This window comes from Aedes albopictus, chromosome 3 (assembly GCF_035046485.1).
Source record: "Aedes albopictus strain Foshan chromosome 3, AalbF5, whole genome shotgun sequence".
Taxonomy (NCBI): Eukaryota; Metazoa; Arthropoda; class Insecta; order Diptera; family Culicidae; genus Aedes; species Aedes albopictus.
In genome coordinates, this window is record NC_085138.1 from 27,712,680 (window position 1) to 27,729,031 (window position 16,352).

General features: G+C 39.1%; 1 protein-coding gene across 3 annotated transcripts in view; it reads right to left on the minus strand.

The window, feature by feature from the left end:
• LOC109418423 (disheveled-associated activator of morphogenesis 1) overlaps window positions 1-14,207 on the minus strand; it is a 333,193-nt gene extending 318,986 nt beyond the window's left edge. Inside the window, exons 1-2 of one of the 3 annotated variants that reach the window (XM_062859632.1) lie at window positions 14,040-14,206; window positions 13,019-13,490 (exon numbers count right to left, since the gene is read on the minus strand). In XM_062859632.1, the coding sequence (XP_062715616.1) occupies window positions 13,019-13,066 (48 nt within the window). In that variant the 5' untranslated portion in view covers window positions 13,067-13,490; window positions 14,040-14,206. Of the gene's footprint in view, window positions 1-13,018 lie in introns of all 3 variants that reach the window. The other 2 variants (XM_062859631.1, XM_062859633.1) reach the window with 2 other exon arrangements.
• Between the last annotated feature and the right edge of the window lie 2,145 nt (window positions 14,208-16,352).

Genomic DNA, 16,352 nt, shown 5'->3' on the forward strand with positions numbered 1-16,352 from the left:
CTTCGCTGAAGGAGTCTCCGAATGAACTTCGAAAGAACACATGAAGGAACTTCCGGAAAAAAAATCCTTCGGGAACTTTAGAAGAATATCTTGTAGGAACTTTTAGAGGAATTGCATAAGGATTTCCTGGAGGTTTTCTTGAAATGCCAAAAAACTTATTGCTGGGAGAGTTTCCCAATAATCTACTGGACAAATATACAAGTTACTTTTTGTGAGTATTTTCAAAGTATTTTTTGGAGAATTTTCCGATGAAAATACTTGGGAAACTTAGATGCACTCCTAGCTAGAGAAATTTCCGAGAATTTCTCCACTAACTCCAGAATGAATTTTCAAAATAACTTCTGGAGAAGCTACCGAGAGAACTTCTGGAGGATTTTTCATACGAGTTTCAGGAGGAATTTATATTGTGGAGCTCCTGCATGCAAGAAAAATTTCAATAGGAATTGCAGAGCTCTTCGTAGGCACTTATGAAAGCATTTCCAGATTATCTCATGGAAGGATTCCCAAAAAAGTTTCTGAAGGAGATTTATACGAAGTTTCTGGATGAATTTACAAGTGTACTTCGGAAAGAGATCCCTAAAAAACTTTTCCAGCAATTCCCAAAGGAAGACTTGAGAGAATTCACGGCGGAACTAAACTAGGGAATGGTGGAGGAACTTCCGGAGTTTCCCCTGGAGGAATTTTCAAAAGGAGAAATTGTAGAAATCTCAGACAAATCTAAGTTTCAACTCCGTAAAAACTCCAGGGGACAATTTCCGCAATAACTTCTGAAGAATTCCGTGTTGCAATCCCAAAACAATGGAATTTCCAGAGGATCTACTTGAATATTATCGAGATAAATAAATGTAAAAATTTTGGACCCAATTTCAAGGAATTCTTACAAGATAAACTTCCGGGCATAGAATTTACAAATTAATTTCCCGGATTTCCCGGAGAAAATTTTGAAAGAACTTCTGAAGCAATTCTGAAACACTGTAAGTTCTAGGTTTGATGTTGAGGACATTCTAGAAGGTTCTTTCCTAAAAAGTTTAACAACTTAGGAGTGGTCATTAGAAGAGGAAGTTCTTAGTTAATAACTGTGGTAGTGCTCATAGACAGAAGTTCATAGCTGAAAAGCAGGCTTTATTCCAGTTGAGATGTTACGCCAGGAAAGGGAAGAAGAAGATGTTGCATAATTCTGCAGCAAGTTCTTCCCCTCCTTTTGAGCCATGCAAAACCTTTAAGGAGATTTTCGAAACCTAAGAGATGTTCAATACTCCAAACATTCTAGAACGTTCTTTTTTTTTGGAATTTTCAGCAACTTCCAGAAAGTTCATGAAATTTTTAGAATATTGATATTCCAGAACATTCCAGAAGGTTCTTCTTATTATTTCTGGAAATTCGAAAAACATCCAGAAAGCTCTAGTATTTTTTAGAAATTTAATACAACTATAGTGAAACATTTCCATGAAACATTTCAAAGCCTTACGGACAGACATACATACAACGCTGGGATTTTATATATATGATAATATCATTTCTCAAAGGGCCCACATAGTCGAAGCTGTAAACACACAGGTATTTAGCAACATAATGCTGACGCGTTAGATTCCCGGTCGATTAGGAACTTTTCGTAAAGGAAATTTGCTTGACTTCCTTCGGCATAGAGTAGCTTCGCGCCTGCCACATGATATACACACGCAAAATAGTATCCCGAGCAGAAGGGCATACCTTACAAATACCATGCGAAGAGCAATATGTGCTCTAATACCTAAAACTGTTATTGCTGCGTTATTCTACGAAATGATATGAGGACATCACAATAACAGTTGGAGGTATTTGAGCAGAGTTTGGTATTGATGTAATATTTGTTGGTTTAGCAGTGAAAATAGCCGAAGAACAAGATTTGCTATTATATCATGAAGTCATCGAACAAATGAAACATTTAATAACAAGAAATGTTATTAGTTTGTTATTCAATAACTTTGGGATAACAAATACAGCACTTGAAATTTTAGGTATGCATTCATTATTGAAATAACAAGACTTGTTATTTTCTGGGTGTTATTTATACAAAATTTTGGTATTGGTTTTTGTTATTTTGCCTCTTATTACCACTTAATGAAGGGCATATCAAGGTATGGTAGTATTTAATAGAGATGGGCAATCAGATCCGGACCCGCTAAAAGATCCGTATCAGTAAAGTGAGCGAGCGAGCCGTGGATCTTTTACAGAGAGAGCCGGATCAGTTTCTTTCTGTTTTGCTCTGGTTCATTCCCAAATCCGATGAAACGTGTTTTCTCGCGCCAAGCAAACACAGCCTAAAGCGGTGGCCCAGTTCTCTCACCCCTGCCATGCAGCACGATCTCTCGTTCCTAGATTAAGCAGAAGAGCAGTACCATCAGTCCGAACAGAGCTGATACGAACCCGAACCCGAACTCACACGTTATAATTCCTTTATTTCGGTTCTCCAGCAGTGTGTTCTGTGGTGCTGGCGCTGGGAGAGAGATAATGCGACATCAAGAGAATGAGAGTCGCATGCTGTGTTTGAGAGAACAAACTAAAAGCAAGCAATCCCCCCAAGCAACCAAAAGTTCCGATAAAACAGCATGTTTGGGCTTAATCAGCTATTCGAAGGGAGATGAATAGCGTTCTATGCAGCTCACTTTTTAAGTAGTTAACCGAACTTGAGTTCACAAAAAGTACACTTGTGCCGCTGAAAGGAACGCTATTCAGCTTAAAAATAAACTTCGATAAAATGAAAAATATGCGCTTAGTCATCAAAAGTATTTTTTTGTTGAGAGACATTAGCATATGTGGAATCCAAATTGACTAAATCCTTGAAAACAAATTTTTGATGTTTTTTACTTACTGAGAATCGAACTCGGGTTCTCTTCATTGAAAGCCGGTGCCTAACCACTACTCCATGTTTGGGTTGTTAAGCACTGAGGTATTTTACTCATTGTGCTGATATCAGGGCCCATATAGCCGAGGCGGTAAACGCACGGGTATTCAGCATGACCATGCTGAGGGTGACTGGTTCGATTCCCGGTCGGTCCAGGATCTTTTCGTAAAAGGAAATTTCCTTGACTTCCTTGGGCATAGAGTATCTTCGTGCCTGCCACACGATATACACATGCAAAATGGTCATTGGCAGAGGAAGCTCTCAGTTAAAAACTGTGGAAGTGCTCATTGAACACTAAGCTGAGAAGCAGGCTTTGTCCCAGTGAGGACGTTACGCCAAGAAAAGAGAAGAGAGAGAGAGCTGATATCATTTATTAGTGCTCAATCAGGTTCGCATGTGAACTTTCTCTGAACTTGGAACACTCTGCGAGACAAACTTTTTGAAGCCGAAAGTTCGGAAGAAGTTTACGTGGAACTTCTTGTGAACTTACACAGTTTGACATTTTCAGTTTGTTTTGGTTCGCAGTTAAGGCAAGTGCAAAGCAGTAAATTAGTGCCAGTGTCGGTGATTCGGAAAAGATTATAAGTTTTCAGAAACGGGATGGAAAACATCCAGCAAAACTTGAAGACTTTTGCCGTAGCCAAAAAAAACTCCGGTGGAACACTGGGTGGAGCAGTTGCTCGCTGAGAGGGCATCCTTTGAGACACAAAATACGGATTCGTTGCGTGGATTTCAAGTAAGTACGTTGAAATATAATAGTGAAACAAAGTGTACTTGTGAAATTAACACAAGCTGTGGCTGCTGAGCTCGATTGCCGATTGATTTAATTGAATGTGAACTTCTTCCGAGCTCCACTGTCTCCGAAGTTCATATGAAGTTCACTTTTGGTACGATTAATATTTATCAGAACCTTGAGTAGTAAGTTCAAAACAAGTTCAAAACAAGTTCGGAACGGAGCATTTCAAGTTGTTGTTATATGCCCATTTAAACTGTACTTGAACTTCAGTGGCACGCAAAAGTTTAACATGAGTTCGGTTAAAATTTGAACTCTGCCCTAAAGTTCAAAGTAAGTTTTTTTCTGAACCTCTAATCGACTACAATGTCGTTTTGAAGAGAAGTCAAAAGCTTGTATATGTACTTCCAAGTTCATAAGCAATACATGAGTAACTTTTTGGAGAATCAAGTTCAACGAAACCGAAATTGAACCAAATTTGAACATCTGAGTTCGTTCTTCAAGTAGAGTCCGAACTTTTGGTTGCTTGGGCCATTTGCTCGGTGAGGCTTGGTCGTTCTAACGGAGCCGCTGATCCGCTCAAAAGATCCGGTTCACTAATGTGGTGGATCCGGTTCGGATCCGATCACTGGAGTGAGCCGTTTTGCCCACCTCTAGTATTTAAGATAAATACCATGATATGTTATTCTCTTGTTATTTTCTTCTGCTCGGGATGTGACAAAAGTATCTTTTCAAAATTAACTGTGGAAGTCCTCATAGATCACAAAGCTGAGAGCAGGGTTTGTTCCAGTGTGAACTTTACGGCCAGAAGCAAGAGATATTATTTCTGGTTCTGGATTGTACTTGCCACCAGATTCCTATTATGTACATTCTTCAGATTCTTATTACACTCATAATAAGGTTTTCATCTGATTCCCGTCTATTTAAGCAGCGACCACTAATGATTGATTTTATTCTTGCAGTTATCCTAACGCCTCATGGCCTGATTATCTATAGTCCACATCTTTTTTGGCAAAAGTAAGTCAAAAATTTATGTGATGATTGGCTATTCTCCATCTGATGTGACGAAAATTAGCGCATATTGCGAACTAATTTTTTACCCTAACTCCTTCAAGTGTTCAATAGTCGTAACCAAATATGCCTATTTAACAGTCTGAAAATAATGCATCAGCAACGGTTACAATTACTCCGACAGTTACCCAGACACTCCCAACGTCAATTTGACACAATTCCATTTTAATCTATGTATCTTGTAACATCGTACAACACAACTTCTAACCCAATTCCGTGACTGATGGGTAACCTCTCCTCCCATGAAATGGCGAGAAGAAAAAAAAAACTCCAGACAGAGCACCAACCCAAGTCTGACGGTCGGTGGCTTCGGCCATCCAAAGAACCGCAACTGGTTCAGTCTCTCACTACTGGATCACGACAAGAACCGGTGCCCAAGCACAGACTGTGCGCAAAGTGCAAAAGAGATGTGCCAAGACTTTGGAACTAACTAACCATGGTGGTAAGTACTTGCGACTCCAGTCAAGTCGAGGTCGCAGTAAGAAAAACCAAACTGCATCAACGAACGGCAACCCCAACCAACCTGCTGTCTGTTGGTGAGTGTTTGGCGTCCGCAATTACGGTTATTGCTTCAGAGCAACAGCACACCCTAAGCAAGTCGTTGTTGTTTCGCATTATCAGTAGGCAGTCCGTGCACCAGCTACAGTTGGGGTTGCAATTTTTTGCCTATTAAACGTACTGAAAAAGAAAGACCTGCTGAGCTAGGGGGCCGCTCCCAGTCCCAGACTGCCAGGCCAGGAGAACAACGCGGTGTGGTGTACCCCGAGCAGCAAGCTGCAACAAGGCGAAGCGAAAAACAAACAACCACTCGGTCGACGACATTTTCTCCCGTTCGAACGTTTGTGGAGATTGAGGTGCAAAAAGTAGGCAATATGGGTCAAAGGTGCAACAAGTGCAGTTGCAAAACGGAGGGCGATGGTTTAGGCATGTTGCAGAGTACTAGTGCTCTAGAAGTTTCGAAAATTGGTGTTGATCAGCATACTGAGCTGTGGGAAGAATGCATGCCTGGTCACGAATACCAAGTAAAGTAGCAGAAATCTATCAAGAAAAAAACTACAGATATAACATCCAAACACAGTACGAAAAGAAAACTCGGAAAAAATTGATGTTTAAAAAAGTAGAAATATATGATGAAAAAGTATGTGCAGTATTTGCTTCATAAAACCGCAATGAAATTGTTAAATTAAAAGAACAGCAAGTTGTAAGAAAGGTGAAAGGCAGCCCGAGCAAAGTTTTATAATAAACGGATAACATACTGCGTTACCTGATATCAAAATCTAAATTACTAAATTTAATCTTACAAACATGATAACAATCAATTATACCCATGATATCATTGAAATATTTCATTCTGTTATCATCAGTGGCATCCTGATCAGGGTTGTTAATGTTAATGAACGATTAACGCCGGTAACGTTATATTTTTTTCCATATCAACGTCAACGAGGCACTGTGGCTGATTTCGTCATTTTAGCGCGCTGAATGTTACAAAAATAAAAGAAAATTAATTATTAGAAAGTATTAACACTTCACGATACACAGAGAACCTTACGAATGCACAAATTAGAAACATCACAAATGGACACAGCACAACACATAACATAAATGTGCCCTGTTATCCAGATGGATAACTTCTTCCGATCACAGGATGACGAGGTTTCATTTATTGGTTTGGGTCCATCAGTCATCCTGGAATTGTATTTTAGTTGGCAGTTTGCCTTTTAGTTCACAGCATTTGATGCTGTGTTCATAGCTTGGTTTTGTCTAGGAAAACTAATCCTAATCGGGCACCCCGTTTCGGGTTTCATCACTAGAGTTCTATGACTTGAAGTCTGTGCCAGGGAAAGGTTTACGTCTCTAGTATTTAATCGCGACCCGAAATGGCCTGAATGTTGGCAATCGACATAGGATTGCACTTCATGTACCTCTATTTTGTTATAACCTTATAAATGTTAATTAATACAAGCCGAATATTTACAAGTTAAAATTCAACATGTAACACAAAGGACACACGAATATTAAACTTTGAACACGTTAAACAATTATTCTGTCTTATTAATGTAACAAATATTTATACCCGTAACATGAATTGATAACTTTTTAACTATTACGTTTAGCGACATGAGAGTTTTTCACTATAATAAGGAGCTTATTTTGAACTATTGTGAAAAATGATCAATCCCCCTAAAAGTAAGATAGCAAATTTAATTTTTGAATTTTTCGAGATACGAGTGGTGTCTTTACAAAAGTTGTAGAAAATGTTGTTTGGTGCAACTTTGCTGAAGACGCCAAGTTAGTAACTCCGTTACTTTTCAAGATACGTTATGTTTTTTTACCATCAGTCCCTTGAAAAAAGGCTATTGCGCAATAACCTTCTTATAATTGATTCTACATTTTTTTCAGATTCGCCGAAGCTATAGATAATGGTAAAACACACAATTTTGCCGAACATGATATCCCGCTAATTTCAAAATTAAAATAGTTATAACGATTTTTATAGTTTTTTGGGCCATATTTCAAGCATATGTAACTTAGCTATAGGCAATTATATGCAAGTTTATTGTGTAACGTCCAATCAGGAAAAGAGGCTGAGCCTTACAGAACAACTACTTTTATACCTGTTCTACCGGAAATACAATTAATCATCGACCTCAATATAATTCTTCAATTTCAAGTAAGAGCAAACTTAACTAGATTATAGCTCAATCAACGGGGGGTACAATCTATCCATTTAACAATTTCTTTTTACGAATGTGAAAGTACAAGTTATAGTCCCTCTTAGAAAGATAAAGTCATCAAACTGTAAGAGATTGTAAGATGTTTTTCGTATAGAAACTTACATCCATTTATGTTACTCTTGTATGGGATTAATTTATATCTTCAACATATTTATTTGATAGTTCATGTAAGCCTGCATTTTTATTGTTATTGTAAGTGTGTGTGAATATTTAGAAAGGTTTGTGGTGTATTGTGGATCATTCATGAAGTACGTTACATAAAAACTTACCAATTACTTCTATTTTCTCTGAAAGTCTCCTAAATAAAGACAAATCAATCAATCAAATCTATTTTCTTACTAACTCACAGTGCTGCACGTAGCCAAACTTGCGCGTGACATATTCTGTGAACGCTCCCATCCCACTAGTACATTTCTGCGTTTTTTATGGTATATTATAAATCTTATTGCACTTCAAAGAAAGCTACTGTTAAATCGTGATCCAATGAAAGAAGTAACACTTTATGCGTTCTTTCCGTGGACTATGTGGAGCATTGTGAGTTAGTAAGAAAATAGAAGTAATTGGTAAGTTCTATGTAACGTACTTCATGAATGATCCAGAATACATCACAAACCTTTCTTCATATTCACACACACTTACTAGAAAGCTGATTCACACAAAGCAGATTGTTATAGAAACAAACTGATTTAGTTGCTAATGTTTGGATGGTAATTATGAGGGGAACGCTGAGAATTTTAGGAAACTGGAGATTCCGTGGGCAGCCGAAATTGCGGAAGCTAGTTCGAGACAAACTCCCAAGGCTCCCACCACTGAAGTTTCTCCAGAAATGTTTGCAGGAGTTTCCTGAGGTATTACCGAGTATTCCTTTAGCAGTTGACATGGAAATCCCACTAGTTCCGAGTTCCACGAAAACTCCTCAAGGAGTGTTCGAGAATTCCTCCAGAAGTTCCTCGGGAACTCATCCAGCAGTACCTCGGGAATTTCTCCAAAAGTTCCTCGCGAATTCCTCCAGGAGTTCTTCGGAAATTCCTCCAGAAGTTCCTCGAGAATTTGTCCTCCAGCAGTACCTCGTAAATTTCTCCAAAAGTTCCTTGGAAATTTCTACAGGTGTTTCTCGGGAATTCCTCCAGAAGTTCTTCGGGAATTCCTCCAGGAGTTCCTCGGGAATTCATCCAGTACTGCCGTAATTCTGCAAAGTGACGTAAGCGACATTGATAGTTTTTGCCCATTTTTTTTGTTATTATGCATAAAACTCTTGCTAATCCTTTAAGTTTCTTTCCATAGATATAGATTACGACTAGATCTTGCATTTTAATACAGCAGGCATACCACAGTGTTATTTTTAAACCAGATATTACATATAGTATACCAAAAAATATCGACATTTTGAATGGCGCTTACGTCACTTTGCAGAATTACGGCAGAGTAGTACTTCGGGAATTTCGCCAAAAGTTCTTCGGGAATTCCTCCAGGAGTTCCTCGAGAATTCCTCCTCCAGGAGTTCATGAGAAATTCCTCAAGGAGTTTCTCGGAAATTCCTCAAGGAGTTTCTCGGAAATTCCTCCAGGAGTTCCTCGGAAGTGCAAGGAGCTTCTCGAGAATTGCTCCAGGAGTTCTTCGAAATTCCCTCCACCAGGAGTTCTGCGGAAACTCATCCAGCAGTACTGCGGGAATTGCTCCAAAAGCTCCAGAAGCTCCACGGGTGTTCTACCAGGAGTTCCTCAGGAATTTCTAATCCTTGTCATTTTACCAGGAGTTACCTGTCAATGCATCCATGAGTTCCCAGGATATTCCTTCAGGAGTTTATTGGGAATTCCTCCAAAAGTTTCATGGGAATTCTTCAGAAATTCCTTCAGAAATCCCAAGGATCCTTAAAGAGTTCCTCGCAAATTTGTCCAGAAGTTCCATGGAAATTCCTCCAGGCGGAGTTCATGAGTAGATCCTCGGGAATTCTTCCAGGAGTTCCTTGGTAATGCCTTCAGAAGTTCCATGGGAATTCCTTCAGGAGTTCCTTGGGTATTCCTCCAGGAGTTCCTTGAGAATAGCTCTGTCTGAAATTCCTCCAGGAGTTTCTCGGGAATTGCTCCAGGAGCTCGTCTAAAATTTCTGGAGGAATTCCCGGAGGAATTTCAGACGAACTCCTGGAGCAATTCCCGAGTATCTCCTGGAGGAATTTCCGAGAAACTTCCTCCTCGATATCCAGTAATTCGGGAGTTTCTCCGGGAAATCCTTCAGGAATTCCTCCGTGTATTCCTCAGATATTCCTCCAAGAATTGCTCAAAAAATTTCTCCGGGAATTCCTCCGGGGATTCCTCCGGGGATTTCTCCAGGGATTCCTCCAGGAATTCCTCCGGGAATTTCTCCGGGGATTCCTCTAGGAATTTCTCCGGCGATTCCTCCAGGAATTCTTCTGGGGATTCCTCCAGGAATTCCTCCGGGGATTCCTCCGAGGATTCCACCAGGAAACTTCTCTATGAGTTCTACCAGAATTATTCCGAAAGCTAGTAAACTTGTTAAATTTCACTGGTATGTTTCCGTTATGTCACTATTTACCAAGTATGGTATTTATTTCTAAATTGTTTTCTGCATATCTCTCACAGAACATCGTACTGGTGCTTCCAGAGGCTTCACAATGTTTTTTCTAATTAGCAACATTATTCACCCTGGATTTTAACACCAATAGACATTTGTATAAGTTTTAGGAAAGTCATACGTTGGATATTACCGAGGTTTTCCCGATTTTTTCCCGATGGTTTTGAATTCGCAAGCTTTTCCCAGTTTTCCCGATATTACCGACCGGGTAGCCACTCTGTATCTGAGTCAGCTGCTTCAACATTCAATTATGCCCTATGTTCAAAAGAAAGAGAAATCTTCGATGAAATGTCGGCCAATCTAACAACGCCAACGAAAACGAAACGAACTGAATTATTCATGGATTTTTTTTATATATTTTATAAGTACAAAATATGATATATGTTTCATTCATAACTTACTTTCATTTTAAGGAATTCATGGATTTGTGATAATAAAATCAAGATTTTTAAACAAATTCTAACTTTTGAAGTATAAACCCAAAATAGAATTAGATAAGAATTACAATACTTTTTTTATGATTGCCATGGACTTTTGAGAATTTGGGAAAAAATATGAAGCAATCGACTTAATTGGCAAAACTTATGACTACTGTTCATGGAGGAAGTCAAGAAGGCCTTTCTGAAGGAGAATTTGACTTGTCGAATTATTTAAAAAATTTCATACACAATGTTATAAAGAAGTTCTGAATGTCCGATAAATTCATAAATGTTGAAACTACTTATTCTTCATTCTTCCAGATATTTACCAAAACACTGCGCTAAATACTGAGTTTTGATGAAACAATAAAAAAAAAGATTTTGTAAAGGCCAAGTGTTTATAGTAACAAATCTTATTTTTTATTCAGAAGATACTCTATGACATTTCCGTTGGGAAACAATCCTGAATCGATAGGGAATCGAACCTGTTAACCTCAACGCAGTCTATCTGAATGCTGTTTCGTGGTGACCTGTCAGTTTTGACAAAAATAAAACACAATATATTTTTTATTTGGTCCGACGTTTCGGTCCGTTTGGGATCGTCTTTGGGGACTCTGGAAATGTTTATTTATTAGTTGTAGCTAGCACGTTTATTGCTTAAGCTATATCGGTGCTTGAATTCGTAATACATTTTGAAATATTCATGAATTCTTTAACATTTTTTTAAGGAAGTTTTTGATTCCTCTACAAAAACGCAAAAACTCAGAAAATGTTCAATGTGCACTTAAAATTTTCAACATCTATGTCTTGAGTAATATTGCCAGAAAAATCTCAGTAGATACAAAGGATTTCTGAAATATTTTTTTGGAATTTTTAATTTTTAGAATTTTTAAAGGACTCGAAAGTTCTGCGAAATAATAGTTTTAATGGTAAAAAAAAATACACCACCTCATAACCTCACCAACCAACAACAGCAAACACATCAAAAGTCCAAAGATGTGGAAATTTATTAATTTAAAAATTTCTAAATTTCAAAATTAGTGTAAACTGCTTTAGAACAGTGTACTCAATTTTTTTTTTTGTAAAATAAACCCATGTACTTGTGAGAATCGCAATATTCTTAAATTTGTTGATGCTCTTCAAGACTAGCCAGCAAAAATTCAAATACTCTCCAAAATTTATTAATCGAGTAACTCAACAATCACATATATTTTCTAGGGTTTTCAGGTTTTGTTTTTCAAAAAAGATTTAATTCAATTCTAAAAAAATCAAGCATCCTCAGCATTTGCAATATTCTTATATTTACCAACTCTGCGACAACTACTTAAACTTTTCAGCACCAAAACGTTGTGCAAAAATTTTAAAGCAGACTAATTTTCAGCAGACTAATATGTTGCACTAAAAAGTCAAGTTACATTAGTACATTATTTAACAATATTCACGGGTTTTCCAAAAATCTTATCGACCATTCTGCTATCGTAAGTTTTACTAACTATGTTTCAAATCACCATAGCGTGGAATATTCTTGAATGTTCCAAGGTTTCCTCAGAATCTGAAATATTGACAACTATTCTCAAAAATTATCAAAAATTCTTGAAAACTATCTCATATTAACAAAATAGTAAAAATATATTTAAAGTCTACAGGAAAGGATTCAAATCTTCATTGAAGACAATAATTTCAATTGGTGCCTAATCCCTACTAGTAAACACAGTAGTAAATGATCTCCAGTACATATAATGAAACTTTATGCATATTTTCATAAAATTATTTGAAATTTTGAGGCGTTTCTGTCTTTATCAAGTATTAATAACAACTAGAAACTTCCTGTTTCGAACCTTTCGATCCTTGTTAAATTTTCTGTGCTGTCGATCCCCTGAATCATCGGATCGAAACAATCGAAACAGGAAACACATAGGGAATCGCGCCACTTGGGCGGTGGCTTCTATATTCGTCTGTTTTCCACTATAACTCAGTCAAATTTGAACCAATTGACACAACTTTTGGAATGTGATGAGATAGGTATAGTATCTATCCGTGTACAACATTTCAAGTCAATTGGTTCAAAACTGACTGAGTTATAGTGGAAAACAGACAAATATAGAAGCCACCGCCCAAGTGGCGCGATACCCTAGTTGTTTTTGATTCTCAAGAGAGACTGAAAAGCCACTACAATCTTACAAACAATCGTCGTAATACATGAATATTTCTTTTAAAATCTTCAATATAGAAAAATTGAAATATCTTCTTAAGTTCAGAAAACTGTGAAGGCATTCTACGCGATCCCAAGTTACATTTTTATGCTAGGCAGACACTGTGAGGTTTTTGGAACCAATATAAAACCAAATCAAATCTTTAAGCCTTCAGCAACTAATATGGATTTACATTGTTGCTTGGGATTTTAAATTTCAATCTATATTATTATTTTCCGTATCCGACATTAAAAACCGACTTTAATTGACAACACTTGTCTGATCATTCACTCGCTACAATCTGTCTGTCGATCTCAAACGACAATGATCGCCCAAACAGCTTGCGCGGGCCATAAAGCCCTAACTGCCACCCTCATCATCAAACGTACCGTATTGATTTTCTCCATCAAAACTTCGAAGTTGTTTTTGCTGCACATGGTGACGCCGTTGATCTTTCACTTTGTTCCCCTGCGAATGATTGAAGTAGGCGCTGCAATTCGCCCTCTTTTGATGTATTCCGCCGACGACAGTAGGCGCCACTACTGGTCAATCGCTGCTCACGTAGTCGCTACAACCGAAATCCAACAAGTTGGCTTCGTTAACTTCAGGTAACGAAAAAAAAACACTAAAATGGCTGCTGTGTTTACCGTTTGGCCACTACTTTGTTGTATTCGTTTTATCTGGTTCACCCCGTTTTTTTCTATCAATTCGGTCTGTTCCGGTACAGGCAAAAAACGTCAACGTCGATGTCGTTGCCGGGGTGACATTTTAACACGATTCTTCGAAGCACAAAAAGAAAACTTCCGATTTATCGGTCACTTCACAAAGCACACATCAAACAGTCAAAACTGTTTAACATCCCTGACAATGAAAACAAATCACTTCGATCGTATCGGTTTCGACCCGAAGGGTTTCACTCTCACATTTCACCCTGCAGGGTCGAAAATTTCACATTCTTCTCAGCGAAGAGATTGGATCACCGCGGAACAAGTCGCTGGCGCTGACTCAATCGATTAGACAACAGACGACAACACACACTCACTGGAGTTGATCACTTTTACTTTCGGATGATCGGTATCATCAACTAGCAGCGCGGATGAAGCGCATTTTTCACTTCTTTCACTCTCGGTTGACCGTCACAGCTGTATTCCATAAGCATGCAGATTTGCATTTCACGTTTTTATTTTCTCTCCTCGATCGCACAAAGTATCAATTTTTCGATAGGATTTTATGCAAATCTTCACTAATCACCACAAACGCGATCGACCGACCGCCTCCGCCAAATATCTCTGAATTATCATATCTCACACGCGACTTGTGTGTGCGAACAAGCCAATTTCACAAACAACAAAGCAAGCTACGCGATCCGGCGGGCGCTTGACTTTTGACAGTTATCATCAGCATCCTCACCGTAGAAGAAGAGAGTAGGTAAACAACACACTCGACTTGAACTCGACCACGCGACACGAAACCGAAAACGGCACTGGGAGCTGCTGCGATGCGATGGTAACTCTAGCGCTGACCACGAACGAATGGTGAGAGGAGTTTCGGTTCCGCAAGCCGTAGGCAGGCAGGCAGTAACTTCATCAACGCGAAGGTGCACTCGGATCGGACAGGTGTTTTGTGCGACGGGCAAAACAACGCAAGCGAAACGAACGGTGGGGAACTCTGCAACGACGACGCCGATGTACCCACTCGGATTGCTGCCGACGCCGCGAGAGAATCGGAGGCGAGCGCTCTCTGTTTTGATTCGGATGAACGTGCTCGCCTGCCGCCGCAAGTGGTGAGTTCCGCGTGGGAAATTTGTGCGTGTGGAATGTCAACAACAACAATCCAACGGTAAGTGTTTGATAAGTGATCGGTTTTGTGAGGAACAACAACAGTGAGATTGTGAAATCAAGTGAAGTTCTGTCAATCAGTCAACTCTGTCAATCTGTCAAACACTGTCAAATCAAATCAAATCCGTCGTTCAATTCGATTCCTGTTTCGAATCGAACTTCTCGATGGGTAAACTTCCCCTTTCGCCCACGACTCACGCTGCGAAATTTTTCCCAGCCCCTGGTTTGTTTACATCCCGTCCCGCTTGGCATCGCATAAAAACCAGTTTATCGGAATCTTAATCTCCGAAATCTCATCGCGAATGCCGAATCATTACCATTTTCAACGCTAATTAGCTAGTCACACCATCCACAACGCGCCGCAGATCCAGTTTGCTGCTGCTGCTGCTCCGGCAACAAGTTTTTACTTTCGTTGAGTTACCCACTCGCCGGCCGAAGGACGGCCAAAAAGGAATCCGAAAGGAGAGAGCGAAAGAAACAACGTGGGAGAGAGGATGAACTCTTCGCTGAGAGTCGACAGGAGTTTCTCGGAGAGCATTCGACTGGAGCGCATGTTTTTCTTGCGATCGAATGACGACCTTTCGGCTTGTGGGTAGCTCCCAGCAGCACTAATAACAATTCGTGGTCGCGGCATTTGGAGGAAGATAAATACCTACCATTGCGCGACGAGGCCGTATCAAAGGATAGATGAGCGGTTTAATGGCATTGTTCGTCGAAGATGGTTTTGTTTGACTTTCGCGAGCACATTTTGCACCTAATCATACATCGGGAGGTAATTATTTGCAACAAACATAGATTCGATGGATATCTAACAAGAGCTCGAATATTGAATACACAGTTTATCCCTGAGTAAAACTGTAGTGTAGACCTTCCAGAAGATTCTACGCACGTTGAATACATATTGTAACCTTGCACGACCAAAACAGACTACTGTAACAGCCGTAGGCCTTGAGCTCCAGCGCTACTTGAATAACCCACTTTATTCTAATGGTATTATTGGTGTCTATTAATATTTCATAAGATTGCATAGATGGTTTATTTTGGAATTTGGTCCAGAAAAACCAACGAGTTTGGACGACCTAGATTATCTCTGTTGATGTCAACAGGTCTGATGTTCTACTAAATACAAGATTCAGCACTGTTCACTATTCAGCACTATTCACAAAAGGCCAAATAAAAGATCCGAAACGTCGGGCAAAGCAAAACACACTGTTTTGAATAGTCCAAGACTGAGAAAGCCAGATCTTCGGAAGTAACAGATTTCTAGTAGCACTTATCCAGCACAAACTCAGTACTGTGTATGCATAGAAATGCCAAGAAGAGTACTACAATAATGTTACAGCTAATCTATCCTACAAACCTAGACTGTTTGAATGACCAAAAGCATTTAATAACATCCGTTGGTCTTCTATAAGTTTCAATTGATATGGTTAGTTATGTAACGCAACTCTACACAGCGAAAGAAACTACTGTGGATCCTAAGTCATGAGTTCCAGGATAGTTTGGATGACCTAGAATATCCAAAGTGGTTTAATCAAAAGATGGATATTTGGTTTATGAACATAGCTGTCATAATAGCAGACCTGATCTTCTGTACTCTAGGGTTATGTGCAGATTACCTAGAATATCTCAAAGGAGATATAGTGAACATGCTTGATACGTATCGTAACTTCGAATGCCGAGGAAAGGTGATCATCTAACGTAACTCCGTATAGTAAAAGTGGGTATTTTTGAAGCTGTAGATCCAAAGCTCTGGCATCCAAAGTAGTTATGTTGGTTTAGGAAGGTTTAGCGAACAATACTAAACATATTAAAATAAAACAGCGGCCAGGGGGGCATTTATAAGGGCACAGCGAAGGGAGGGTGCAGGGGCGTTTCAGTGAGT